Source organism: Siphateles boraxobius, unplaced genomic scaffold (assembly GCF_051911475.1).
Source record: "Siphateles boraxobius isolate OS27281-9 unplaced genomic scaffold, OSU_SipBor_1 120, whole genome shotgun sequence".
NCBI classification, from domain to species: Eukaryota; Metazoa; Chordata; class Actinopteri; order Cypriniformes; family Leuciscidae; genus Siphateles; species Siphateles boraxobius.
The window spans coordinates 3176119-3202500 of record NW_027508723.1 but is presented as its reverse complement, the minus strand read 5'-3'; the positions used below and the strand labels follow the sequence as shown (position 1 = coordinate 3202500).

Sequence of the window (26382 nt, the reverse complement as noted above, 5' to 3'; positions counted from 1 at the left end):
TGGTTTTTATTATTATATTATGGGAAACTCTTAACATTCAATTTAGAGAGTGTGTATATATTCTAGGCATATCTGCTTGCCTGTATATAGTGTATGCATCATCATACTGAATTATATGTATGAATTACTTTCTAGTAATATCTAGAATTCTATAATATAAGAAAAAGCATTGCCACCCCATCTGCAAACTCAGCATTTGGTAGACTGTCCCAGTGTAAAAAATATTTAAATTAAATGGTAATGTTAATGTTTGTTAAAGAAAAAAATTATAAATTAAATAAATGTCACAACATTATTAATAGAAAGTTAAATATGCAGCATTCTTATGCAAAAAAGAAAAAGTCACATGTTTTACTGGTAATGTGTCTTAAGCCGTTCGCCTTTTCGCAGTAAAAAGAGTTTTTTTTTTCGCAGTTTCCCCTTATATAAACATGTTCAATCAGATCAACCTGTTGTCTGCCCCAAAAAAAGAATAAAAGGTGAGGTTGCATAATCAATTGCAAGGAAATGTCGCATTTTCCTGGTCCCTTTCCACAACCTCACCCTTATGATTATGTCTGGACTTGCAGTGTATTTTCAGAGCCATATAAAGAGCATCTTCTGTCCGCATGTCAAGATACAGTGTTGATACAGTGTTGTTGGTGAAGACTCGGATTTACAGGAATAGTAAGTATATATTTTAAATCTTAAATTAAATAATGTCTTTTCAATGATAAAAAGGCAATTAAAATGTTTCACGGCATTATAAATTACATTTGATAATTGTAGTATGAACGAATCCAGCATTTATGATCTGCTCTTAAACCATTCATAACATGGTCAATTGCAGTGACTGCACACTATCAAAACTGCATATACAATCATGGTGAAAAATGATTTGAGCTATTCCTATTTCAGTGGTAAAGTTTTACATTTTGTATGCATCACAATCTGTTTGATGTTAAATATACTATAAATAAGAGTACGTTTTAATATAATTTAAGTTGAAAGGACTTATACAGCCTAGTTGACTATACGTAAACGTTTAAGGCAGCAACTTTTTTTTACAGTGCTGCTATTCTGATCCATACATTTTATTTATTTAATTATCTGACTCTATTAGACTAGGATTTAAGTTTCTACTTTTTGTTGATTGCGTTGAAAGAAAAGCAATAACTGTGTTAAAAAAAAGTGACTTCACCATACTTTACAGTGTTTTACTGTAGTACTAGAAGATGCAAGGATGGGATGTGCTAGAGGAGACTTTACAAAGTGCTTGGCTCATGCATTGTCAATTCAAGATCTTGACCAAAGATTGATGCACCTCTTGATGGAAATAAATGTTACTCCAGCAAATCCCAAAGACGTTTAATGAATTTAAGGTCTGAACTCAGAGGAGCCGATTCATGTGTGAGAATGATTCTTCATGCTCCTCCCAACCATTCTTTCACAATCTGAGCCGGATTAATCTTGGCTTTGTCATCCTGGAATACGGCCATGATGTGTCTTCACACATGCTTGTTTAAGAAATGAAAAGCTCAACACTCCCATCAATTAGGGTTAGAAGAATTATTGGCAAACATATAACATGCTAGAAACATGATAATTACTGCATTTGCTTTTTTAAATCCAAAAAGCGACTTTTTTGGGGGGGGGGGGCACGTTGTGTGTGTGTGTGTGTGTGTGTGTGTGTGTGTGTGTGTGTGTGTGTGTGTGTGTGTGTGTGTGTGTGTGTGTGTGTGTGTGTGTGTGTGTGTGTGTGTGTGTGTGTGTGTGTGTGTGTGTGTGTGTGTGTGTGTGTGTGTGTGTGTATTTGTGTGTGCGTGTGTGTGTGTGAGTATATATATATATATATATATATATATATATATATATATATATATATATATATATATATATATATATGTAGTATCTCAAATTACAGAAACTGACTTGCATGTGGACTCTATTGTTTTATAGATGAGTGCATCCACACCCCAGGAAAGGTATGTAATCCTGCTCAGATTCATGGAAGCATTAAAATAAATGTTGTACTGAATGTTACTTACAAAAATATTACTTACAGAAATTCTACAACAAACTGGACAACTATGAGAATAACTGTTTAAATTAAATGCAGACTTCAATGCATTCTCTCATAAATGCATGAATCTAGATATTCAATATCTAAATATATCAAATAAGTTCAGCACTCTTCTGTCTGCCTGTCTGCCTGCCTGTCTGTCTGTCTGTCTGCCTGTCTGCCTGCCTGTCTGTCTGTCTGTCTGTCTGTCTGTCTGTCTGCCTGTCTGTCTACCTGTCTGTCTATCTGTCTGCCTGTCTGCCTGTCTGTCTGTCTGCCTGTCTGTCTATCTGTCTGCCTGTCTGCCTGTCTGCCTGTCTGCCTGTCTGCCTGTCTGCCTGCCTGTCTGTCTGCCTGTCTGTCTGTCTGTCTGTCTGCCTGCATGTCTGCCTGTCTGCCTGTCTGTCTGTCTGCCTGCCTGCCTGTCTGTCTGTCTGTCTGTCTGCCTGTCTGTCTGCATGTCTGTCTATCTGTCTGCCTGTCTGCCTGTCTGTCTGCCTGTCTGTCTATCTGTCTGCCTGTCTGCCTGTCTGTCTGCCTGTCTGCCTGTCTGTCTGTCTGCCTGTCTGTCTGTCTGCCTGCATGTCTGCCTGTCTGCCTGTCTGCCTGTCTGCCTGCCTGTCTGTCTGCCTGTCTGCCTGTCTGTCTGTCTGCCTGCCTGCCTGTCTGTCTGTCTGCCTGCATGTCTGTCTGTCTGTCTGCCTGTCTGTCTGCCTGTCTGCCTGTCTGCCTGTCTGTCTGTCTGTCTGCCTGTCTGTCTGCCTGTCTGCATGTCTGCCTGTCTGTCTGTCTGCCTGCATGTCTGCCTGTCTGTCTATCTGTCTGCCTGTCTGCCTGTCTGTCTGCCTGTCTGCCTGTCTGTCTGTCTGTCTGTCTGCCTGTCTGTCTGCCTGCATGTCTGCCTGTCTGCCTGCCTGTCTGTCTGTCTGTCTGCCTGCATGTCTGCCTGTCTGCCTGTCTGTCTGTCTGCCTGCCTGCCTGTCTGTCTGTCTGTCTGTCTGCCTGCCTGTCTGCCTGTCTGTCTGCCTGCATGTCTGCCTGTCTGTCTGCCTGCCTGTCTGTCTGTCTGCGTGTCTGCCTGTCTGTCTGCCTGTCTGTCTGTCTGTCTGCCTGCCTGTCTGTCTATCTGTCTGTCTGTCTGTCTGCCTGCATGTCTGCATGTCTGCCTGTCTGCCTGCCTGTCTGTCTGCCTGCCTGCCTGTCTGTCTGTCTGCCTGTCTGTCTGTCTGCCTGCCTGTCTATCTGTCTGTCTGTCTGCCTGCATGTCTGCCTGTCTGTCTGCCTGCTTGTCTGTCTGTCTGTCTGCCTGTCTGCCTGCATGTCTGTCTGTCTGCCTGCCTGCCTGTCTGTCTGTCTGCCTGCATGTCTGCCTGCCTGTCTGTCTGCCTGCCTGTCTGTCTGCCTGTCTGCCTGCCTGTCTGTCTGTCTGTCTGCATGTCTGCCTGTCTGTCTGCCTGTCTGCCTGCCTGTCTGTCTGTCTGTCTGTCTGTCTGTCTGTCTGCCTGCATGTCTGCCTGTCTGTCTGTCTGCCTGCCTGTCTGTCTGTCTGTCTGTCTATCTGTCTGTCTGTCTGTCTGTCTGCCTGTCTGTCTGCATGTCTGCCTGTCTGTCTGCCTGTCTGCCTGCCTGTCTGTCTGTCTGTCTGTCTGCCTGCATGTCTGCCTGTCTGCCTGTCTGTCTGTCTGTCTGTCTGCCTGTCTGTCTGTCTGTCTGTCTGCCTGCATGTCTGCCTGTCTGTCTGTCTGTCTGCCTGCCTGCCTGCCTGTCTGTCTGCCTGCCTGCCTGTCTGTCTGTCTGTCTGTCTGTCTGTCTGTCTGTCTGTCTGTCTGTCTGCCTGCATGTCTGCCTGTCTGTCTGCCTGTCTGCCTGTCTGTCTGCCTGTCTGTCTGCCTGTCTGCCTGCCTGCCTGTCTGTCTGTCTGCCTGTCTGTCTGCCTGTCTGCCTGTCTGTCTGCCTGCATGTCTGCCTGTCTGCCTGCCTGCCTGCCTGCCTGCCTGTCTGTCTGTCTGTCTGCCTGCCTTTCTGTCTGTCTGTCTGTCTGTCTGTCTGTCTGTCTGCCTGTCTCTGCAGTGGTGGGAAGGTGCGAATCGAACCCTCTCTGAACAAGAACGAGGAGGAGTTTGTAGACAGAAGGAGATACTCTGTTCTACAAAGCCTGAAGAAGCTTCAGATAGAGTGCAGTAAGGTAAAGCTTCTTATTTTATACTTTATACTATATCTGAGATGATCTGCGAATGGTGCATCAATTGCCCTTTCTTGAACTATGGCATTCATAGCAAGCAACCGTTGAAACAATGCTAAGTCAACACTAATGCGGCAATGTTAATAGCATTGATTAAAAGTACCAGGTGACGTTAGTTTATTATCACTTTTGCACACTCAGATAACTATTAAACGTACAAAGTTTTCAACTACACTTCAATGCTATGTCAACAAATTCCTGACATTACACATTTTCTATTACTACAGTAAAATACTGTAAAGTATGATGAAAACCCCTTTTTAAAAATGTTCAATTTACTTCATTTTTTTAAACAGTTATCACTTCTTTTCTTTCAACACAATCAATAAAAAGTAGTAAATTTCATGTGATTGCAAAACCCTTTTTGTTATACTGGTTGAAACTCTCTTAACATCCCGATAGCAATCAATACTAGAAGTGTTGTAAATATTAAAAAAGTATATATATCTGGAAGTCTCAGGACCAAAAAATGTTTGGTCTACACTTTTTGCCACTCCCAGCAAACAAAAATATGTTCTAAGAAAGTTATGTGCTAACGTTTCCATTAAGTTATAAAAACATTATTTCTAAATATTCTCTGATTGTTTAAAACGTCCATTTAAAAAATATATGTTTCTAAACCATTTTATCTTGCTTATGCGAATGTTAAGGAAACACATTTTACAAACATTATTGAAACGTTACTTTTGAAAGTTCTCTGTAACATTTAAAAATGTTAGATGAACGTCCAATGAAACATTTTAGAGTAAAAAACACTCCACGAATGATGTGTGAATATATATTTTTATGCTAACATTTTGAGAGCATTGTTAAAGATCAGATAACACTGAATGAACATTCTATTAACTTTACTTTAAGAATGTTTGTTCAGAACTTCAAGACAACCTTCCCAGAACGTTACCTAAAGTTCTTTACATTAAAAATAATGTGGATATAATGCTTTGAGTGGTGTGTGTGTTTCAGGATGAAGTGCCAAACATTGCATTACTGGGTTCTGGAGGAGGACAAAGAGCCATGGTGGGTTTGCTGGGATCTCTGGTTCAGCTCCAGAAAACCTCCAGTCTTCTGGACTGTGTGCTTTATCTGAGCGGAGTCTCTGGATCTACCTGGTATGAACCCTGAGAAACAACACACACACACACACACACACACACACACACACACACACGGGTTGAATGTCATAAATGACAGCAGTATGTTGTTCCTCTGAAGGTGCATGGCCTCCTTATATCAGGAGCCAGACTGGTCGACCAAACTAGAGACTGTGAAAGACAAGATCATCCAGAGACTCAGCGGTCCTGCAGTCAGCTGGGGAGATGCATTTGCCAAACTGAAGAAATATTACTATGAGAAAGACATCTTCAGCTTGACTGATTTCTGGGCAGCGATAGTCATCACGACATATGTGAAAGAGGTTTGTAAACAGCCAATTCATGACCAGGGACAGATAGATCATTTTTTTATAGTGTGGCATGAGGACTATGAGGAGTGACAAAACCAAAGCAAACAATAATGCATAGTCCTTGTGAAATCATGGCCTGACATAGACAATTTGTGTCCACTTTCAGGCAAATTGCTGAAGCCACCTTTATTCACGCCTGAAAGGCCAATGGCGTATGCCGACAGGGGCAGGGTTAGCTCAAGTTTAACTTCGCTAATTAAGGGTTAATAAACTTTTTTCAGACAGGACCACTTTCGCAAGTTACTTGAGTTAATTAAACACAATTTATTGCTAAAAAGCCATGATTTAATAAAGGCTTTTTAACTTTTTTCTACACAATTTGAGTGCCTTGGGGTATATTTTGTTTTTGAGCATAATTATCCCAAGCAACCAAAGAGCACCGCGATTTTACACCCTGTGCAGCACTTCTTTTGCATTCTTTGCTGTGATAAACACAATTTATATTTGGTGATATGGTTCATTATGGGGGTTCTTGCTCCATAATGAATGGAATACAGAGCTTAAGCATTAACTTTAAACATTAAAATGGCTCCGTGTCGCTTGATGAGTAACTGGGATTTTCGTGGAAAATCACGGCTCCCCCCTCGCCCTCTGAGACGACGAGTTGAAATGAGGTGATAGAAGATCCCTTCATTTATCTGTATCAGAGAGTGGCAGGGAAGCTGTCAGTGGCCTGCCCCTCACCCGAATACGGAAAATCTAGATGTGATCACTGCTAGAGCATTGAGCACTATATCCTTGCTGCAAACGTACCAGGCTGAGCGAGGTCATGCGATGGCCATTTAGGTGATAGCTTAACGTCATCTTTGGTTGACCCTGGCGCGCCGATCTCCCTGGCCAGTTTATTTGGTGAGGGTCTTGACGCATTTCAGGTGCAGTTTGAGCTGGATCACTCCTCCATAGGCTTCTTGAGGGATTGAACTTGCAGGCCCCGAAAAGTTATTACAGACATCGTTAAAATAGTCCAAGTGACTACAGTGGCTCAATCTTAAAGGAGAACTCCGGGCGATTTTTAAGTTAATCTTGATCGTTATACCTTTGTGAGTAATGTCTATAGAAAAACAAACGAACCGGATTGGTGCTTGCAACACGGAGCTGTTCCCGCAAATGCCCAGAGCTCCCACTCAGCTAAAACGGCAGTTATGGGGGCATATACATAAAGAGTGTCTTTGTGCATCATAACAGACACGAAATGCAATTAAAATGTCTGTCCAACATGAACATGCCCCTTACATGTGAACAAGATGCGTTTAGCAACTTAGCCATTGTTTAAATTCACCTAAATAGTGTTTAGACGGCTAGCTGTAGTCTCGCGCTGAAGTCCCGTGGGAACTCAGTTGTAGTCGGAAAAAGGTAACGTTAAATACCAGTGTGCAGGTGGGAGTATATTATATATATAAATATAATTGAAGACATAGAAGCTAGTGAAATAATTAAAGTTTTGCAAATAAGAATACAAAAACATATTACTGCACATCTCTCCTCAAGCCGTGTGTGCCCAAATGGAAGGATAAATAAAGTTTACATTACCTACAGTGGTTGCACCCGTCATGTTTGTGCATGCCCATAGACAGCCACAGACTTTGGGAGCATGAATTTATGTCCCATGGTGTGTTGTACCATGTGAACCAAATGAATGGGAACGTTGAGTTATGCATATAACTACTGTTCCAAGAAGGAGGGAAACGAGGTACAACACTTTTGAGTTTGAAGCCCGGTGAAGAGCTGAAGAACAAGGAGAATGATGCATGCGATCTGCATTTGTATGCTGGCCTTTCATGCTTGAATAAAGGTGTCTTCAGCAAATGGCACGATATCCCATAGTTATAGAGATAAAAACTGGGGTGAAAATTTATAAATAAATTCTCCAAAAATGACTGCAAAGTCTGTGTCTTATTCTGAACATTTCTCATGACGTCAAACAGTCATATTTCTTAATCTCAAGCATGAATGCAATGGTGATGAAATTAACTTTACTTCTTTATAAAGTCTCTCACTGCACTTACTGCAGAAATGTAAAGATACTTGAGGCTCCATTTGTTCTGCAGATCTTTATTGCTGAGAAAATTAAGCTTTATAACTTGAACTTGTTATAGATCGATGAACACACACTCACAGAGCAGTGGAGCCAGCAGAGTAAAGACCCGCTTCCCATCTACACAGTGATCGACAAGCAAGGCAAACAGCTAAATGAAGGAGGTCTGTGTTTGTCTGAAAGAAAGACAGAGAGTTAATGTGTTTGTCAGCTGTTATATGGACGTGTTTCTGTCTGCAGACCCCTGGTTTGAGATCACTCCACATGAAGCAGGTTATTCTCTCACTGGAGCGTTTGTGGACGCCTCCAACTTTGGCAGTCAGTTTCACAAAGGCTCTAAGAAAAATAAACAGGATGAATTTGACATGCTGTACTTGCAAGGTAACAAACTCTGTTAAAGTCAAGTCAAGTCACCTTCATTTACCAGCTAAAGTTAGTTTTGATTGATTCACTTCCGTTGCAAGGATCATTAGATATTCACTTAAGGGCGGCTAACTCGACACCCCTTAAGAAAACCCTTAAACGCTCCGGCCCACTTAAAGGGGACTTTAATATTGAGTGGTAAATAATATTTATATATAATTTATAGTTTATCCGCTCCTCTGCAACCAACGAGAGGAACGTCTGTATTTTGTCCACAGAACACAATTCAGCCATTTCTTTTTTGGAAGGTTGTTTTTTTTTCTTTCTTTTTTTCTTCAAGCAAGTAGTTTTAAAACAGGTGCTAAAGCGGTGGCTGTTACTGGCTATTTAAATCTAGCGGGTTTGATGTCTCGCAAATACAATGACGCTGGTAGTGACGACCCTGTCTGACCAATCAGTGATCTGCAGTGTTTTCACGTCACATTTTAGTATCGGTAGCGTACGCTTGGAACCTCAACAGAGGTGGTACCATTTAAAGTGAGCCGAAGCGAGCCGTACCGAGCCGAGCCGTACTGTACCATGCAGTGGAAAAGTGCCAAAGTATGCCGTACCGAGCCGAGCCGTTCCGTACCATGCAGTGGAAAAGTGCCAAAGTGTGCCGTACCGAGCCGAGCCGTTCCGTACCATGCATTGGAAAAGTGCCAAAGTATGCCGTACCGAGCCGAGCCGTTCCGTACCATGCAGTGGAAAAGCGCCAAAGTGTGCCGTACCGAGCCGAGCCGTTCCGTACCATGGAGTGGAAAAGTGCCAAAGTGTGCCGTACCGAGCCGAGCCGTTCCGTACCATGCAGTGGAAAAGTGCCAAAGTATGCCGTACCGAGCCGAGCCGTTCCGTACCATGCAGTGGAAAAGCGCCAAAGTGTGCCGTACCGAGCCGAGCCGTTCCGTACCATGCAGTGGAAAAGTGCCAAAGTGTGCCGTACCGAGCCGAGCCGTTCCGTACCATGCTGTGGAAAAGTGCCAAAGTGTGCCGTACCGAGCCGAGCCGTACCGTACCATGCGGTGGAAAAGTGCCAAAGTGTGCCGTACCTAGCCGAGCCGTTCCTTACCATGCAGTGGAAAAGCGCCAAAGTGTGCCGTAACGAGCCAAGCCGTTCCGTACCATGCAGTGGAAAAGCGCCAAAGTGTGCCGTACCGAGCCGAGCCGTTCCGTACCATGCAGTGGAAAAGCGCCAAAGTGTGCCGTACCGAGCCGAGCCGTTCCGTACCGTGCAGTGGAAAAGCGCCAAAGTGTGCCGTATCAAGCCGAGCCGTTCCGCACCATGCAGTGGAAAAGCGCCAAAGTGTACCGTACCGAGCCGAGCCGTTCCGTACCATGCAGTGGAAAAGTGCCAAAGTGTGCCGTATCAAGCCGAGCCGTACCGTACCATGCAGTGGAAAAGCCCCAAAGTGTACCGTACTGAGCCGAGCCGTTCCGTACCATGCAGTGGAAAAGCGCCAAAGTGTGCCGTATCAAGCCGAGCCGTACCGTACCATGCAGTGGAAAAGCTAAGAGGTATGGCGACACAGTGACGTAACGACGTCGTTCGCTGGGCTCTCTAGTCAGTTGAAAAACAAACAGGTTCTGAGAAGGTTTGCAAAGTTGAACTAACTTTGAACACATTTTGAACCAGCACTAGTCCTGAAGTTCTAGTTCTTTTCTGGTGGAAAAGGGGTAAGAGTCAATCTGGACCTCTATGAATTGTTCAGTCGACTTGTCATTCCTTCATGGAGAAACTTCTGCTTCTTCCCCATGATGATGGGGAAGGTTGTTTTTTTTTCTTTCTTTTTTTCTTCAAGCAAGTAGTTTTAAAACAGGTGCTAAAGCGGTGGCTGTTACTGGCTATTTAAATCTAGCGGGTTTGATGTCTCGCAAATACAATGACGCTGGTAGTGACGACCCTGTCTGACCAATCAGTGATCTGCAGTGTTTTCACGTCACATTTTAGTATCGGTAGCGTACGCTTGGAACCTCAACAGAGGTGGTACCATTTAAAGTGAGCCGAAGCGAGCCGTACCGAGCCGAGCCGTACTGTACCATGCAGTGGAAAAGTGCCAAAGTATGCCGTACCGAGCCGAGCCGTTCCGTACCATGCAGTGGAAAAGTGCCAAAGTGTGCCGTACCGAGCCGAGCCGTTCCGTACCATGCATTGGAAAAGTGCCAAAGTATGCCGTACCGAGCCGAGCCGTTCCGTACCATGCAGTGGAAAAGCGCCAAAGTGTGCCGTACCGAGCCGAGCCGTTCCGTACCATGGATTGGAAAAGTGCCAAAGTGTGCCGTACCGAGCCGAGCCGTTCCGTACCATGCAGTGGAAAAGTGCCAAAGTATGCCGTACCGAGCCGAGCCGTTCCGTACCATGCAGTGGAAAAGCGCCAAAGTGTGCCGTACCGAGCCGAGCCGTTCCGTACCATGCAGTGGAAAAGTGCCAAAGTGTGCCGTACCGAGCCGAGCCGTTCCGTACCATGCTGTGGAAAAGTGCCAAAGTGTGCCGTACCGAGCCGAGCCGTACCGTACCATGCGGTGGAAAAGTGCCAAAGTGTGCCGTACCTAGCCGAGCCGTTCCGTACCATGCAGTGGAAAAGCGCCAAAGTGTGCCGTAACGAGCCAAGCCGTTCCGTACCATGCAGTGGAAAAGCGCCAAAGTGTGCCGTATCAAGCCGGGCCGTACCGTACCATGCAGTGGAAAAGTGCCAAAGTGTGCCGTACCGAGCCGAGCCGTTCCGTACCATGCAGTGGAAAAGCGCCAAAGTGTGCCGTACCGAGCCGAGCCGTTCCGTACCGTGCAGTGGAAAAGCGCCAAAGTGTGCCGTATCAAGCCGAGCCGTTCCGCACCATGCAGTGGAAAAGCGCCAAAGTGTACCGTACCGAGCCGAGCCGTTCCGTACCATGCAGTGGAAAAGTGCCAAAGTGTGCCGTATCAAGCCGAGCCGTACCGTACCATGCAGTGGAAAAGCGCCAAAGTGTACCGTACTGAGCCGAGCCGTTCCGTACCATGCAGTGGAAAAGCGCCAAAGTGTGCCGTATCAAGCCGAGCCGTACCGTACCATGCAGTGGAAAAGTGCCAAAGTGTGCCGTATCAAGCCGAGCCGTACCGTACCATGCAGTGGAAAAGCTAAGAGGTATGGCGACACAGTGACGTAACGACGTCGTTCGCTGGGCTCTCTAGTCAGTGGAAAAACAAACAGGTTCTGAGAAGGTTTGCAAAGTTGAACTAACTTTGAACACATTTTGAACCAGCACTAGTCCTGAAGTTCTAGTTCTTTTCTGGTGGAAAAGGGGTAAGAGTCAATCTGGACCTCTATGAATTGTTCAGTCGACTTGTCATTCCTTCATGGAGAAACTTCTGCTTCTTCCCCATGATGATAATAGGCTTGTTTGAGATGCGCCTTGTCTCACCTGAAATGTACAGTAGGTGAGAGTAGGCGGCTGCAGTGAAGGGAGGAGTTAAAAAAGCGCAGGCTCATTATTTCTCCAAATATGCGCACCATTGGACTTCAGAGCTGTTTGTCCAGATCAAGTAGTGTGATGTTTTAACATAGCCTAATGAATGTTGAACATCAATAATCTGGGGCTGTCTGTGATCTTTGCCGCGAAAGGGGTTAAATTAGTGTTTTGGTGATCGAGTTCGGTAGGTGGCGCTGTCACAGAAAACTAGGGTCCTGGATCTGCGGTCCTAGAACTGGGGTCCTAAAACTGCAGCCTCCGGTTGTGCAGGAATACCCTTCTCAGACGGACAGATCTCTCTTCTCGCAGTGGTTCCGACACCTGTGAGATCAAAGGCGGATATTGCTTGATTCACGGGATTCACGCTCGTGCACAGTGTTGCTAATAAACTGGATGTAATTTAAGTTCTGTTGCTTTTATATGAAAATAAATATAATGAACAAGACACCCAAAGTACTTGTTATTTATTTTCCATTCCAAATATGTGTTTATCAATATTTTTTTCTTTAATGTAGACATATGTTTATATATATTCTTTATTTATAAAAATGACATCACATTACCCATATCGCACTGTCAGAGAGTTTATTCACACATAACGTACGTATACACATAAAACATTATACCAAACTTTTAAAATCAAACATTTTAAAAAAGAACAATACATCACGGTTGTTTAAACCAATGAGCATTAAGCTGTGTCGTAAGCAAGTCGTTTCCCATCATGCTTTTGATCAGCGCATATATATATATATATATATATATATATATATATATATATATATATATATATATATATATATATATATATATATATATATATATATATAATCAATGTGTTTGTTCAGGAATCTTCCAATGCAATCCACTTATGCAAATCTAAGAAGTGACTTGGAAAATGCTTTGTCATACAAGAATGGAGATTGTTCGTGTGTGTGTGTGTGTGTGTGTGTGTGTGTGTGTATGTGTGTGTGTGTGTGTGTGTGTGTGTGTGTGTGTGTGTGTGTGTGTGTGTGTGTGTGTGTGTGTGTGTGTGTGTGTGTGTAGTGTGTGTGTGTGTGTGTGTGTGTGTGTGTGTTTGCTGGCTAAGTCACAGTCGATGACAAGGTTAAATTGTACATTTTCCAACCACCCTAACAACAATCAGAAAGTTTAAACATTTTGAAATTTAATAGCAGGTCTGTCTCTGCTCCGTCTATATTTTAGATTGTACGTCATTGACTTTAATCTCAATCTGTGTGATCAGGCCTGCATTATTAGCATATTGCATTCAAATATGTGGTATTTATGTTATGTGTTAGGGTGTTATAATACCTGTGTCCACTGTTTTACTGTAAACTTCATGTTTGCTGATATTGTGTGTTTTCTGCAGCTCTATGTGGCAGCGCTTTAGCTGATGAAGACGAGATTGGGAAATTCCTCTGGCAAAAGATACAAGGTGCCGCTGCAATTGTTCTGAGGACTGAAGTCGGCTTAAATTGAAATGGTTAAAATCATTACCATCCATTTGATTTTTCTTTGTTTTGTTTTTCAGATTTCTTTCAACCAAAGGACAAAATATTTGAGGAAATGAGGAAACGTAAAGCATTTCTTAGGCTTTATTTACTTCAATATTTAACAGCCCTGATTTTATGTTTTTAAAGAAGTCTCTTCTGCTCAGCAAGGATGCTTTTATTTGATCAAAATTACAGCAAAAACAGGAATACTGGGAAATATTATTACAATTTTAAAAACTTTCTGTGAGAATATATATTGTAAATTGGAATTTAATCTTGTGATCATTACTCCAGTCTTCAGTGTCACATGATCCTTCAGAAATCAGTATAATATGATGATTTTGATGCTCAAGAAACATTTCTGATTATTTTTAATGTTTCAAACAGTTGTGCTGGTTCATATTTAATGGAGACTGTGGTACATTTTTCTTTGATGAATAGAAAGTTCAAAAGAACAGCATTCATTTGAAATAGAAATATGTATGTATATATACTGTCACTTTTGTTTTAATGAATTTAATGCATCTTTGCTGATTAAAAGTATAATTTTTTTTATCTTACACTCTCAGAAAAAAAGGTACAAAAGCTGTCACTGGGACAGTACCCTTCAAAAGGGTTCTAATATGTACACTTTTGGTACTAATATGTACCTTTGAGGGACCAATATGCACTCTTTAGGTACAAAGGTGTATCTTTTGAAAAGATACAGCCACAGTGACACTCAGAGTGTACTTACCCCAAACTTTTGAAAAGTCCATAAGTTTCCACAAAAAATATGAAGCAGCACAACTGTTTTAAACATCGATAATAACCAGAAATGTTTCTTGAGCAGCAAATCATCATATTAGAATGATTTCTGAAGGATCGTGTGACACTGAAGACTGGAGTAATGATGCTGAAAATGTCATTAATCCTATATATATAGAACAGGACAAGAGGAGACAGGAAGGATTGAGAAGAGAGAGGGGAACCGGATCGGGAAAAGACTTTGCAGCGGGACTCAAACTCTTGCCTCCAGAAGCGCTACTGCCCCATATATCAGAGCGGAGTCAACCAGATCCAAACTCTCCAGCTACAGACCAATGTTACCAGGAGCTCATGAAAATCGTGGACATGCATCTCTCCGTTTCGACTGCTCTTGATGAAGGTAACAAACCATTGAATGGTCTGAATGTCCATCACAGCCTTGTGTTCACGTCTTAATTAAAGGGGTGGTATATAATGCCATTTTCACAAGATGTAAAATAAATAATCTGATGTCCCCAGAGTGTGTATATGAAGTTTAAGCCCAAAATACCCCACAGATATTTTTACATAGCATGTTAAAATTGTCACTTTTTGAGGGTGAGGAAAAAAAGTTTTTGTGTCTGTCCCTTTAAATCCAAATGAGCTGCTTCTCCCGGCACAGAGGGCGGAGCTTCAACAGCTTGTGTGTGTGCTTGTGTGTGTGTGTGTCTGTGTGTGTGTGTGTGTGTGTTTGTGTGTGTTTGTGTGTGTGTGTGTGTGTGTGTGTGTGTGTGTGTGTGTGTGTGTGTGTGTGTGTGTGTGTGTGTGTGTGTGTGTGTGTGTGTGTGTGTGTGTGTGTGTGTGTGTGTGTGTGTGTGTGTGTGTGGTTGTGTGTGTGTGTGTGTGTGTGTGTCTCAGCAGCTCAGATTAACTCACACACATGCACTGAACATGTCAAAAACATTTAGCCTTTTATGTTCAAACCGGAGTCAGGCAATGATGGAGAGACTCAAGAAGTGACAACATGTAGACAACATTTCTGAATGGTTAGTTGGTTAGATTTTAAGTGCAGTTATTTTCTAGTCATTGATTAGCATATTTTGTCTAAATAACCTATAAATCGTGTTCTGTGGGCGGGGTTTATGTAAATTTTAGGGTTCGCGATATCGCTAATCCGGGAGGAATGTCCTTAAAAATCAATTTAAAAAAAAGAAAATCTCTCTCTTTACTTTGTACTTTGAGCGCTGTAACTTTGCAGATGTTGTTTATCCTCAAACAGCAACATTACACACTAACTAAAGTTAGAAAAGTGAAATAATAATCAACCACCCCTTTAAAGCTGCAGTCCGTAGCTTGGATGGTCAGAAATCTCTCAGATTTCATCAAGATCTTCATTTGTTGGCTGAAGATAAACAAAAGTTTTACGGGTTTTGAACGACATAAGCTTGAGTGATTAAAGAGTTTTCATTTTTTGGTGAACTATCCGTTTAATAAACAGAATGTGCGTTGGTGTCGACAATGTGAACACTAAAATAGTTATCGTCCTTGGTGTGAATGGACCTTTATTGACATAGATTTGAGAAGAAAAGTTTTTTTATATGAAATAAATGCAAAAGGCTATATTTCACATAGGCCCATCTGCATTTCAAATTTGTTATTTGTAAGTCGCTTTGGATAAAAAAAAGCATCTGTTAATGATTAAAATGTCGTTTTAAAATGTATTTTTTGTATTACAGACTATTTTTGCTTTTCTGGCAGAATTTAAAAACAATTATGAAAATCAAATCGCGAAAAATAATGAAATACTTTTTAGCCAAAAGTGTTTTTTATTTCTAAGTAAACTTTGATTGTAAATACACAAACTGCAATAAGAAGAACTCACTAACATACGTGTCACGTCTTTTTACAGACCTCTCTGGAGGAAGAATGAAAATTGTTGATAAATATGCAGAGAAACTGAATCTGAAGCGTCGCACCATGGATATATTGAGTGGCAACAAATTGAGTGAATGGATTAATGTCTGGCCATTTGGTAGGTTAAACTGTTTCTAAAATCATCCCTTCATTCTCCACACCACTTTTCTAATATTTTCTAGATGCTGATCTGCACTTTAAGATTTATATGTGTTTGAATTTCATATAAAATGCCTATCCATTGTTTTAACATAAACTATTAAACATAATGTGATGCATGTGTCAGTCACACATAGATAAAAACAGGTCAGATTTCTGCACTCAAAAAAAGTCATGGCCTAGTTTATTATTAATGATGATTTGATTTAAATCATAATATACATCATATTTTATTTAATATAAATCATATTTTCAAAAAGCCTTTATTTAACTTTCTTAGAACCAGCATAAATCTGTTCATTGTGGAAAATCTAAGGACATATATTCAATATTATATTGAGTATATTCAATTGGTTCAAATGTATGAGATTTATCAATATATATAAACCTGGTTATTGTATATATATATTTAAAAAAAAAACAAGTTAACAGTATTATAGAAATCTAAACCGTTTCAATTAACAGTTGTGTGGGGCATTCTACCAGAAACGTACATTTCCACTTATAAAAAATCTTGGGGTGAAAAATATTTTATTCTTAAATATGAACATTGAGTCATATAGACTGGATGACATGTTAAACTATGAGAATCACATAGCATGCCATCTCAGCATTTTTTTATGATTGAATAAAATACATTTTTATACGCATTTCAGGACCCGTCACAGACAAATTTGTATATGTTAGAATGGTTTCCTAATGAATTTCTTTGATACAGATAGCATTTTCTTATTGGTCACATGTCCCTGATTGTATCTAACATGGTTTTGTAATTCCTTTAAGAAATATTTAGCAACTTTTCGGTCAACTGTAGTACACAAATTCACAGAATACCTGCCAGGCACTCATATAGTTGTAAAAAAAACTAGCTTTACATATGAGATTTTTACAAAAACATAGTGGTGGATATATACCCCCACCTATATTCTACACAATTAAAGAGATTAATTCATCAATATTTCCTCAAATAGTAAATTTTTATATCATAATTGCCTGTGTGACAGGACTGACCATGGCGTGACAGGACTGACGGTGCATTGACAGGACTGACTTTATGCATTTCGTTGATGCAGAAAATGTTGTTTTACTATGGCATGCATTAAATACATATTATATGCATTAAAGGTAATAAAAAAAGAACAATGCCATTAATTTGTAAGGCCATGTCACAGAACTGTGATGTGACGGGGCCTGACGGCCGCCATTTTAAACTGCCATTACTCAACCTGTAAGCATGCTAGCATAAAAACTGTTAACATGCAAGCAAGGAATTTCAGTAACATTTTTAGACATGTTTTGGATTTTTTAAAAAAATGCATTATTTTCTGGGATGTTTTCCAATGACAGGGCCTGACCCTTTAGCTCGTCCTCCTAAAAAAAGCCATACAAAAACAAGTTTAAAATCATACAATTCAATGAGAGAACTTATCCTTGATCTGTCAGCTTCACCTCTTTTAAATTATGTCACTTCCTCTGAGTCATACCCTTAAAGGCATATTGCACACATTTTATGTAGAATTTTAAGTAAACGTGACAGGACTGACTGAAAACATGGGGACAGTTGTAAAATAGGGTGGTGATGGCGCAGTGGATAAGATACATGCCTTTGGTGTGAGAGACCCGGGTTCGAATCCACTGTGAGACACCAATGTGTCCCTGAGCAAGACACTTAACCCCTAGTTGCTCCAGAGGCGTGCAACCTCTGACATATATAGCAATTGTGAGAGGATAAAAGCGTCATATAAAATGTAAATAGGGGTGGTGATGGCGCAGTGGATAAGACACATGCCTTTGGTGTGAGAGACCCGGGTTCGAATCCACTGTGAGACACCGATGTGTCCCTGAGCAAGACACTTAACCCCTAGTTGCTCCAGAGGCGTGCGACCTCTGACATATATAGCAATTGTAAGTTGCTTTGGATAAAAGCGTCAGCTAAATGAATAAATGTCAGCTAAATGTAAATAGTATTTTTTTTTATTATAATTTCATGTTTTTAATCAATTGATCATGTGAATGATAACAAGTTAAACTTGTCATTGATGGAGTAATTTTCGAAATAACAGTTTTTAGCATAACAAAACTATGAAAGCTGTAGCTCCAATTTGGCTGAGGACAAGGACAATGAAATGATCTGTCATTTTCAAAAGTGTTTTTAATCAAGAGAAAAATATCTGAGAACCTAATGAATGATATATTAATTTACAGACCAACACACAGAAATCAACCATCAGTCAGTTTTAGAATTTTTTTTGATGAAAAACGTTTTATTCACTGTAACAGTTCAAGGACAGATAATGTATGTTTCTGGTAGAATGTCTGTTGTATGACTGAAAAAATGCATCACATTAAGTTTACTAGTTTGTGTTAAAACTGTAATTCAAATGGATAGAAATTTGATTGCCTATGTAATTCAAATACATTTAGGCCTATTTTTTTATATATATTTTGTTGGTTATTTAGCTAGTGACTTTCCACTGTTGTCTGATAGCAATCGTTTAGCATGGCCAAACTTTGGTAACATTATTTCAACACAATTGATTTCAACAAGTCAAAACAACAGCTGCATAAATACTTACTCATAATACATATTTTTCAGATATCCGTATTCATAATATATTTCCAAGACCATTGTGATGGTACATTGACTTACAATAGGTTAAATGACACGTCTGCCATAGCCTGACAGTGTCTGTATCGCTTTTACTGGCACTATGTAACTTCGGGTTTCGGGTAGGAACCCGAGCACAAAAAGAACTACAAAATTCGACTGCTTTACGGCATACATAGTTTTTCTTGGTTTGTGATGTCTTTCATAAAATCATGCATCATACTCTACCTTGTCTGTGGCCATTGTTGATTTCCAAAGCCAGTGCTGGATAAACAGAGAGCATGTGCATGCGACAGTCGGCTGCGGAAGGCTAAATCATTTACGACAGCGGTAATGGACAATTCCGCTTCCAACCTGTAGCGTGACCGCAGAGGAAAAGTTCCTATTGGTGTTGCTTTAAGTTTTGATGTCGTTAGTGACATTAGCAGAATTTCGTACTGATCAGATTCATCCGCAGAGGAGCCGAAGCAAAACTCACGAAAACGATCTAAACAATGTTCCTCCGCAAGTAACCTGTAGTTTTATGCTACAACCGCTAGAGGCCGTTTAGTTTAAATCTAGTTCAGCTTTAAAAACGACTCGGTTACTAACGTAACCTCGGTTCCCTGAGAGGAGGGAACGAGTATTGCGTAAGTAGCTTACGCTATGGGAAAACTCCTTTTCTCGAGAATATTGAAGTCTTTATGTAAAACGCATTGCAGCTGCACAGCTGACAGCAATGAACGAAGGAAGCTCGGTCATTGGCTGTGCTGCAGCAACTTGCTCGAACCAATGACGGGGTGACTCTGAATGCGCGACCAATGAGCGCGCTTCGCGCCCGCGCGCGTCAGAGCCCGCCAAGATGGGCGTGGCCAAGAGCTATTTATTGGGCGCCCCGTCATGAGAGTTCTTTAGGTTAAAACGACTGAAGCGAACTAACCAAGCACGGCAGCTTACGCAATACTCGTTCCCTCCTCTCAGGGAACCGAGGTTACGTTAGTAACCGAGTCTTTCCCTTTCGAGAGGTCTCTCCTATTGCGTAAGTAGCTTACGGTATGGGAACACCATGCAAAACGCCGTGCGTGCTGAACTTCGCCTTATGATAGCCAGAGGCAGGTGCCTGAGCTGAAAAGCAAAGTTATCATCCAACTAGCCGGCAGAGGCGAGCTTTATATGTGGGAAAAATACAGAGCGGCTAAAAGGCGCTCAGTGTGACACAAGCACATACATAATCTAGATACGAACTCGTAGTTCAACTAGTATCATGCTGATAGTACATTGGAATGCAATGTCGGGACCTGTAGGTTGTAGAACCTGATAAATGTGGACGGTGAGGCCCAGCCTGCCGCCGCAAAAATATCCTCGATCGGTATCCCGCTCGACCATGCCCAGGAAGAAGCCACACTCCTGGTGGAGTGTGCTTTGACTCCCCAGGGGCATTGAAGTCCCTTAGCTTCATAAGCCAGCGCTATAGCCTCAACTATCCAGTGAGAGATTCTCTGCTTTGAAACGGCGGAACCTTTCGTACGGGTCTAAGGACGACCCTGCAGTCGTTAGGTCCGAATTCTAGGCAGGCAGCGCTTGTCGAAAGCGCGTGCAGGTCGCCCACTCTCTTGACCGAGGCGAGTGCCAGCAAGAGCGCAGTCTTGAGCGAGAGCTGTTTAAGGTGCACGGTTCGGAGTGGTTCGAACGGGGGCCCTTTAAGAGCGTCTAGGACAGTAGCTAGGTCCCAGATCGGCACTGAGGGGGGGGCGTGAAGGGTTCATCCTCCTAGCGCCCCTTAGGAAACGAATAATTAGGTCGTTTCTTCCCAATGGACGTTCCATTACAGGGTTGTGTGACGCTGTGATGGCCGCCACATATACTTTGAGCGTGGAGGGGGTGCGGCCCGCCTCCAGAAGCCCTTGTAGAAAAGTGAGTACGTTCATAATCTCGCATGTCTCAGGGTTCAGGCCCTTGGCATTACACCAGTCACTGAACACTTTCCATTTCTGGGCATATAAGCGTCTCGTGGAGGGCGCCCGAAACCATGTTTGGTTCTTCCAGAGTGGGGCTATCAGAAGCACTGCGTTTTTCTCCTCTCTGACCCGACTGATGACCTGTGGCAGCATCGCGATCGGGGGAAAGGCATATAAGGGGCGGCTCGGCCAGCTCTGGGCGAGCGCGTCCGTGCTCTTCGTGAAGAAAAGAGAGCAGTGCGCGTTCTCCTTGGAGGCGAAGAGGTCGATCTCCGCTTTGCCAAAGGTTTTCCATAACCACTGAATCGTCAGCGGGTTGAGAGCCCATTCTCCTGGGAGAATCTTGTCTCTGGATAGCATGTCTGCCCCCTGGTTCAGGGCGCCTGGCACATGCGCTGCTCTCAGCGAGCGCAAGTTGTGCTGGGACCATAAAATGAGTCTCCTGGCCATTGAATGCATGGAGCTCGACCTGAGTCCACCCTGGCGATTTATGTACGACACTACCGTCATGTTGTCCGTTCGGACCAGGACGTGTTCGTTTTTTAGATGTGGAAGCAGGGCTCTGAGAGCCAAAGCGACCGCTTTCATCTCCAGACAGTTTATGTGTAGGCGCTTCTCCGGGTTTGACCAAAAGCCGGAGACAGGCCTGCCCTCGTAAAGGGCCCCCCAACCTATTTTGGAGGCATCTGTCATTATCATCTTTCTCCTTGCGCCTTGCGGCTTTCCAGTGCGTCAGGGCTTTTATACAGCCGTGGTTCGCTCTGATTAAAAAGTGGCCCGAACGCCACGCGTAAGTAGGGACGCGGCTCTTGAGCCAGCGTTGGAGAGGGCGCATATGCAACAATCCTAGCTGGAGTACGGCCGATGCTGAGGCCATGAGACCGAGCATCCTCTGAAACCGCTTGACGGGGGCGCGCGCGCCCGCCCTGAATGATGTTGCAAGGCGCCGGATGGTGAGCGCGCGCTCTGATGAGAGACGCGCTGTCATTTGCATTGAGTCTAGAACTATTCCCAGGAAAGAAATCCTCTGGCTGGGAGATAGTATGCTTTTTGCAAAATTGATTCTTAGACCCAGGCATTCTAAATGGTTGATAATCCAAGATCTGTGTGTTATTAACTGACTCTCTGATTGTGCTAGGACCAGCCAATCGTCGAGATAATTCAGTATTCGCACTCCCCTTCATCTCAAGGGGGAAAGTGCTGCGTCCATACATTTCGTGAATGTACGGGGAGCCAGGGACAGGCCGAACGGAAGTACTCTGTACTGGTAAGACTGTCCCTCGAAAGCGAATCTCAGAAACGGCCTGTGATGAGGCGCTATTGGAATTTGAAAGTAAGCATCTTTCAGATCCACTGAGAGAAACCAATCTCCTGGGCGTACTTGCGCGAGGATATGCTTGGTTGTTAACATTCTGACCGAGCGAATCATTAGTGCTTTGTTCAGGTGTCTGAGATCTAGGATGGGGCGGAGACCGCCATCCTTTTTCGGGACGAGAAAATAGCGGCTGTAAAAACCTGCCTCGCTCATAGAGGGGGGAACAGTTTCCACAGCGCCCTTTTCTATTAGTTAGCGCACCTCGGTGCGTAGAACATGTGAACACTCCTTTCTCACTTTCGTCTCGACCACAGTCGTAAAACGTGGTGGTCTGCGAGCGAACTGGAGCGAGTATCCGTGCTTTACTATATTCAATACCCATTTCGGCAAATCTGGAATGTTTTCCCATGTCGCTGCGTGTACAGATATGGGCTGAATACAGGCTAGGGGCGGGCCGCTGTGACGTAGGGCCAGCGAATCGCCTGAGCTCGTAGCTCTCAGAGGCGCGGGCGCGCGCTGAGCAGCTGAGTGAATGGGCGCGTGTGTGCTTACAACAGCGCGCGCTATGTCTGTAAAACTCGCAGCCTGAGCTGGGGTTGTGTTTGACACTGTAAGGACAGTGTTTATAAGTGGGGGTGCATAAACAGTGGTAGGCACACGCGTCACTTTTATAATGTTTCCCGCTTTTACTGGGGATGAATTCATAACTGTGTGAACAGTGCTTGTGTGTAGTGGTGCGTACATGACCGTAGGCACGTGATCTACATTCATGGGGCGCGCAGCCTGAGCTGGGAATGAATTTCGCACTGTTTTGACAGTATCTGGGAATGCACACTTTGTGGACATGTGAACCCTTAGTGACACAGGCAGAAAAAGACTCTTTTTGTGTTTTCTGTGCGTCGCCGTAAAAACGGCGTTTGTTTGCAGGTGAGCGAGCTCTGTGAGTGGCCCATTGACTGCTGTATGGACATTTCCAGCCGCCTGTAAGGGGACTGGGTAATGTTTGAGCTTTTGCAGAGAGAGTGGTCCGGCTTTTGCGAGACAATCTGCCCCCCGCAGATTGGGGGGCTTTCCATGACTTGGTGAGTTTGTCATGAACTTCCGGGAAGAAGGGAGAAGGCCTTTGCCGAGGGGCCTGCTGGCGCCCCTGCAGAAACCACTCATCCAGTCGGCTTCGGGTTGGTTCTTCGGGAGAAGACCAATCGAGCCCGAGGTCCTCTACGGCCTTCGAGAGGACGTGGATAATCTCCGTATCCATGGTGGAGCCCCCGCTCGTGCTAGCTAGCGTCAACGGGGCGGGGTCGAGAGTCGAGCCCGGCCAGTCGTCCGATGCAGCGTCGATGGACAAGCTGTCATCAATTCCCCCATCGTCCTCGGACGCGCCGAAAGTCACAAGGCCCACCACTCTGCTAGAGGGGTGTGAGTCCGGCTGGGTGAACTGAACCGGCGGTGGGGAAGGCAAGAGCGGCGGTGAAGCACGTGGAGACTGGCTCGGCGTGACGTCACTGAGCTCCGGTTCAGGAAGCCTCTGTGAGCGGCGCTTTTTCTTAGTGCGCGGCTCAAACAGAGGGGTGGCGGCGATGGGCTCGCTCACGGCGAAAGCGGCGAGGCGAGCCCGCAGTGCGGAGAGACCCAGGTCATCACATTCCGGGCATCCGCCCTTGGTCAAAGCAGCTTCTGCGTGGTCCCGGCCCAGGCAGCGAGCGCAGATGATGTGACGATCCCCGTCCGGGAGAAGGTCTCTGCACGACGCGCAGGAAGGCATTTGAAACAACGCCTCAGAAAATTGCTCTTTTACAAGTGTCACGGGGCGAACAGATATAAAGATACTTGCGTGTGTGGCACGCCGGATGGCTCAGTAGGATGGCGTTCGAAGGCGGCTGAAGGTGCCGACGTCCTCGGAGCAATCCCGCTCGTATGCTTTTCGACGGCGGCGAAGGCTTCAATAATCCGGAGTATCCAGCGAAGGTGTTCGCTGAAGGAGATTAAATCAATAGAACTCTCATGACGGGGCGCCCAATAAATAGCTCTTGGCCACACCCATCTTGGCGGGCTCTGACGCGCGTGGGCGCGAAGCGCGCTCATTGGTCGCGCATTCAGAGTCGCCCCGTCATTGGTTCGAGCAAGTTGCCGCAGCACAGCCAATGACCGAGCTTCCTTCGTTCATTGCTGTCAGCTGTGCAGCTGCAATGCGTTTTACATAAAGACTTCAATATTCTAGAGAAAAGGAGTTTTCCCATAGCGTAAGCTACTTACGCAATAGGAGAGACCTCTCGAAAGGGAACTATTTACTGAGCCTAAGAATTGAAGAACTTCAGAAAATTAATTTTGATGAGTGTATGTGTTTTACAGATGCTTGGATGAGCATTATTAAATGTATGGATCTGTGGATCTGGGGCAGGAATTATAACTTCCTCCACAAGATGACAGGTAAGTAAGAACAGACCTGCTAACTGGAAATTCCCTGTGATTGCAGTTTTTACGATTGCTATGACAATTTTTTCAATACTTTTAACAATTTTTCAAAACTCTTAACACAGTTAGCACTACATCCGTCTGTGTAAGCTATACTATTAACACATTTCTTGTTGCTTTAACACAAAATGCATACAATTAACACAAATTTAAAATGCTTAAACTTTTTTTTACACACAAGCTCAAAAAAGACCAAAACAATGGATTTTTAATGGCAAATTTACCAATGCTTTAACACTGTTTGTCAGAACAGAAAACACCATGTTCTTAACCTAACCCAGGCTAAAGTCAAGTAAACAGCTGTTTATATTGTGAATTGAAACACAAATATATCCCGTTTTTATTCTATTGTTACATTCTATACCGTACTGTCTAGAACCGTATATTCTATAAAGCACTCTGAGATGGGTCTTTTTTTATTGATTTTCTGCATTAAAAGACCTAAACCCAACAAAACAAAAATGTAGAGAGGCTTCAAAAGAAACTGCAGTGCAAAACACAATCTATGATCAATACAATATACTGTGTGTTGTATAAGGGCAGACCTGACACATATAAAATAATGCCGTTTCTGTAATTCCATCTGATGTTCGTGTTTTTATGACATTGTGCTATGATTGACTAAATCTTCCTGTTGGACGAGAACATATGTTAGTGTTTTATTAGTTTAAAAATTTTTTTGATTTGAGACATGTTTGCAGTGTTTTGGTAGACATAGAGTATTGTTGCTAGTGTATTATTGTATTTTGAAAATTTGTGTTTTAATTTAGCTTACAATGTGTGATTTTGAGCATGAAATTAAATGTTTGGCCAATTGTGTGTTGTAGTTGTGTTGGTGCATTAAGAGTTTAGGAAATTTGTTAAAAGAATTGAAAAAATTGTCATAGCGATTGTAAAAAAAACTGTCATTATAATAATGATGTGATCCCTTCAGATGAAGCAGTGCACTCAACTGTTTTGAAAAGTGGGACGAGAGACTTTGAAGACGCCGGGATGTTGCTCAACTCACCCTATTTCTCAGTGCTGAGAAAAGAGAGAAACATTGACCTGATCATTTCCCTGGATTTCAGTGATGGCGATCCTTTCATGGTATTATACGTGTATTTAATTCTCTACAAAGTTTCAGAATCTGGAAAATGTTCGTAATTTAATTTTTTTTTTAAATAAGAGCGAAATTGTGATGCTTTTCCACTGCAGACAGTGAAGGACGCTGCCAAGACGTGCAGGGAACGAAACATCCCTTTCCCTGACGTCATCATTCCCAATGGACACTCAGAGAAACCGAAGGACTTTTATGTGTTCAAAGGCCAAAACGCTCCAACCGTGATTCACATCCCTCTCTTTAATGTGATCAACTGTGGAGGCAAGTTATGATCTTCCAATATCCTGAATAAAATCTGACATATCAACTGTGTTCTGATTTAAGTGTGTGATTGTTCCATCAGATAAAATTGAGGCCTGGAGAAAAAAATATCGCACGTTTCAAGGTCCTTACAGCGCTGAGATGATCACTGATCTAATGGAGGTCGCTGGAAAAAACATCACAAACAATAAAGCAAAAGTGGTGAAAGAGATTCGTGCCATCATTGGGCAAAAAAGATCCAGACACTAATGTGATTGTGAATACATATCTTAATATAGATTAAATTGATCTGCATATGTCATTTTACTACAAATATTGTTAAATTTATTTTTCTTTCAGCATTATTTTTTGTCTGAATGACATTTGTTGAATATGTTAAAAATGTTTTAATCTGCATGTTTTAATGTTTCTTCATGCATGCTGATTATAATAAAACACTGGTCCTGGATGCTGATTGGTCAACAAAGTTATCATTTTTAATGTTTGAGACGGTTTAATAAAATTTGACATACAAACCTGGTTATTGTGCTTCTAAATCAGTGCTGCTAGTAAATATCATTCTTGTTTCTTTTATGTCCGACTGACAAATTGTGTATTAGTCAAAACTAATCCAAATGAACAAATTTATTAAATTAGAATGCACAAATATTAAACGCTAATAGGCCTAAAAAGTTTGAGGAAATAAGAAACTGCAGAAAGCAGTTTAGGATCAAGCATAGAAATGTTTCTGCCTTGCATTTAAAATCCTTGTGTAAATAGTGTA

The 26382-nt window shown here is 42.9% G+C and overlaps 1 protein-coding gene across 1 annotated transcript; it reads left to right on the top strand.

The window, feature by feature from the left end:
* The first annotated feature begins 358 nt into the window (after positions 1–358).
* On the top strand, positions 359–26134 carry pla2g4cl1 (phospholipase A2, group IVC (cytosolic, calcium-independent), like 1). The gene is made up of 16 exons (XM_077222605.1): positions 359–479; positions 570–666; positions 1939–1964; positions 4112–4226; positions 5247–5392; positions 5496–5697; positions 7842–7944; positions 8021–8161; positions 12999–13064; positions 13161–13205; positions 14048–14269; positions 15758–15880; positions 24134–24211; positions 25191–25345; positions 25454–25619; positions 25702–26134. Exons 3-16 carry the CDS (start codon positions 1939–1941, stop codon positions 25866–25868), a joined length of 1755 nt encoding a protein of 584 aa, XP_077078720.1. The 5' UTR covers positions 359–479; positions 570–666; the 3' UTR covers positions 25869–26134.
* The last annotated feature ends 248 nt before the right edge of the window (positions 26135–26382 follow it).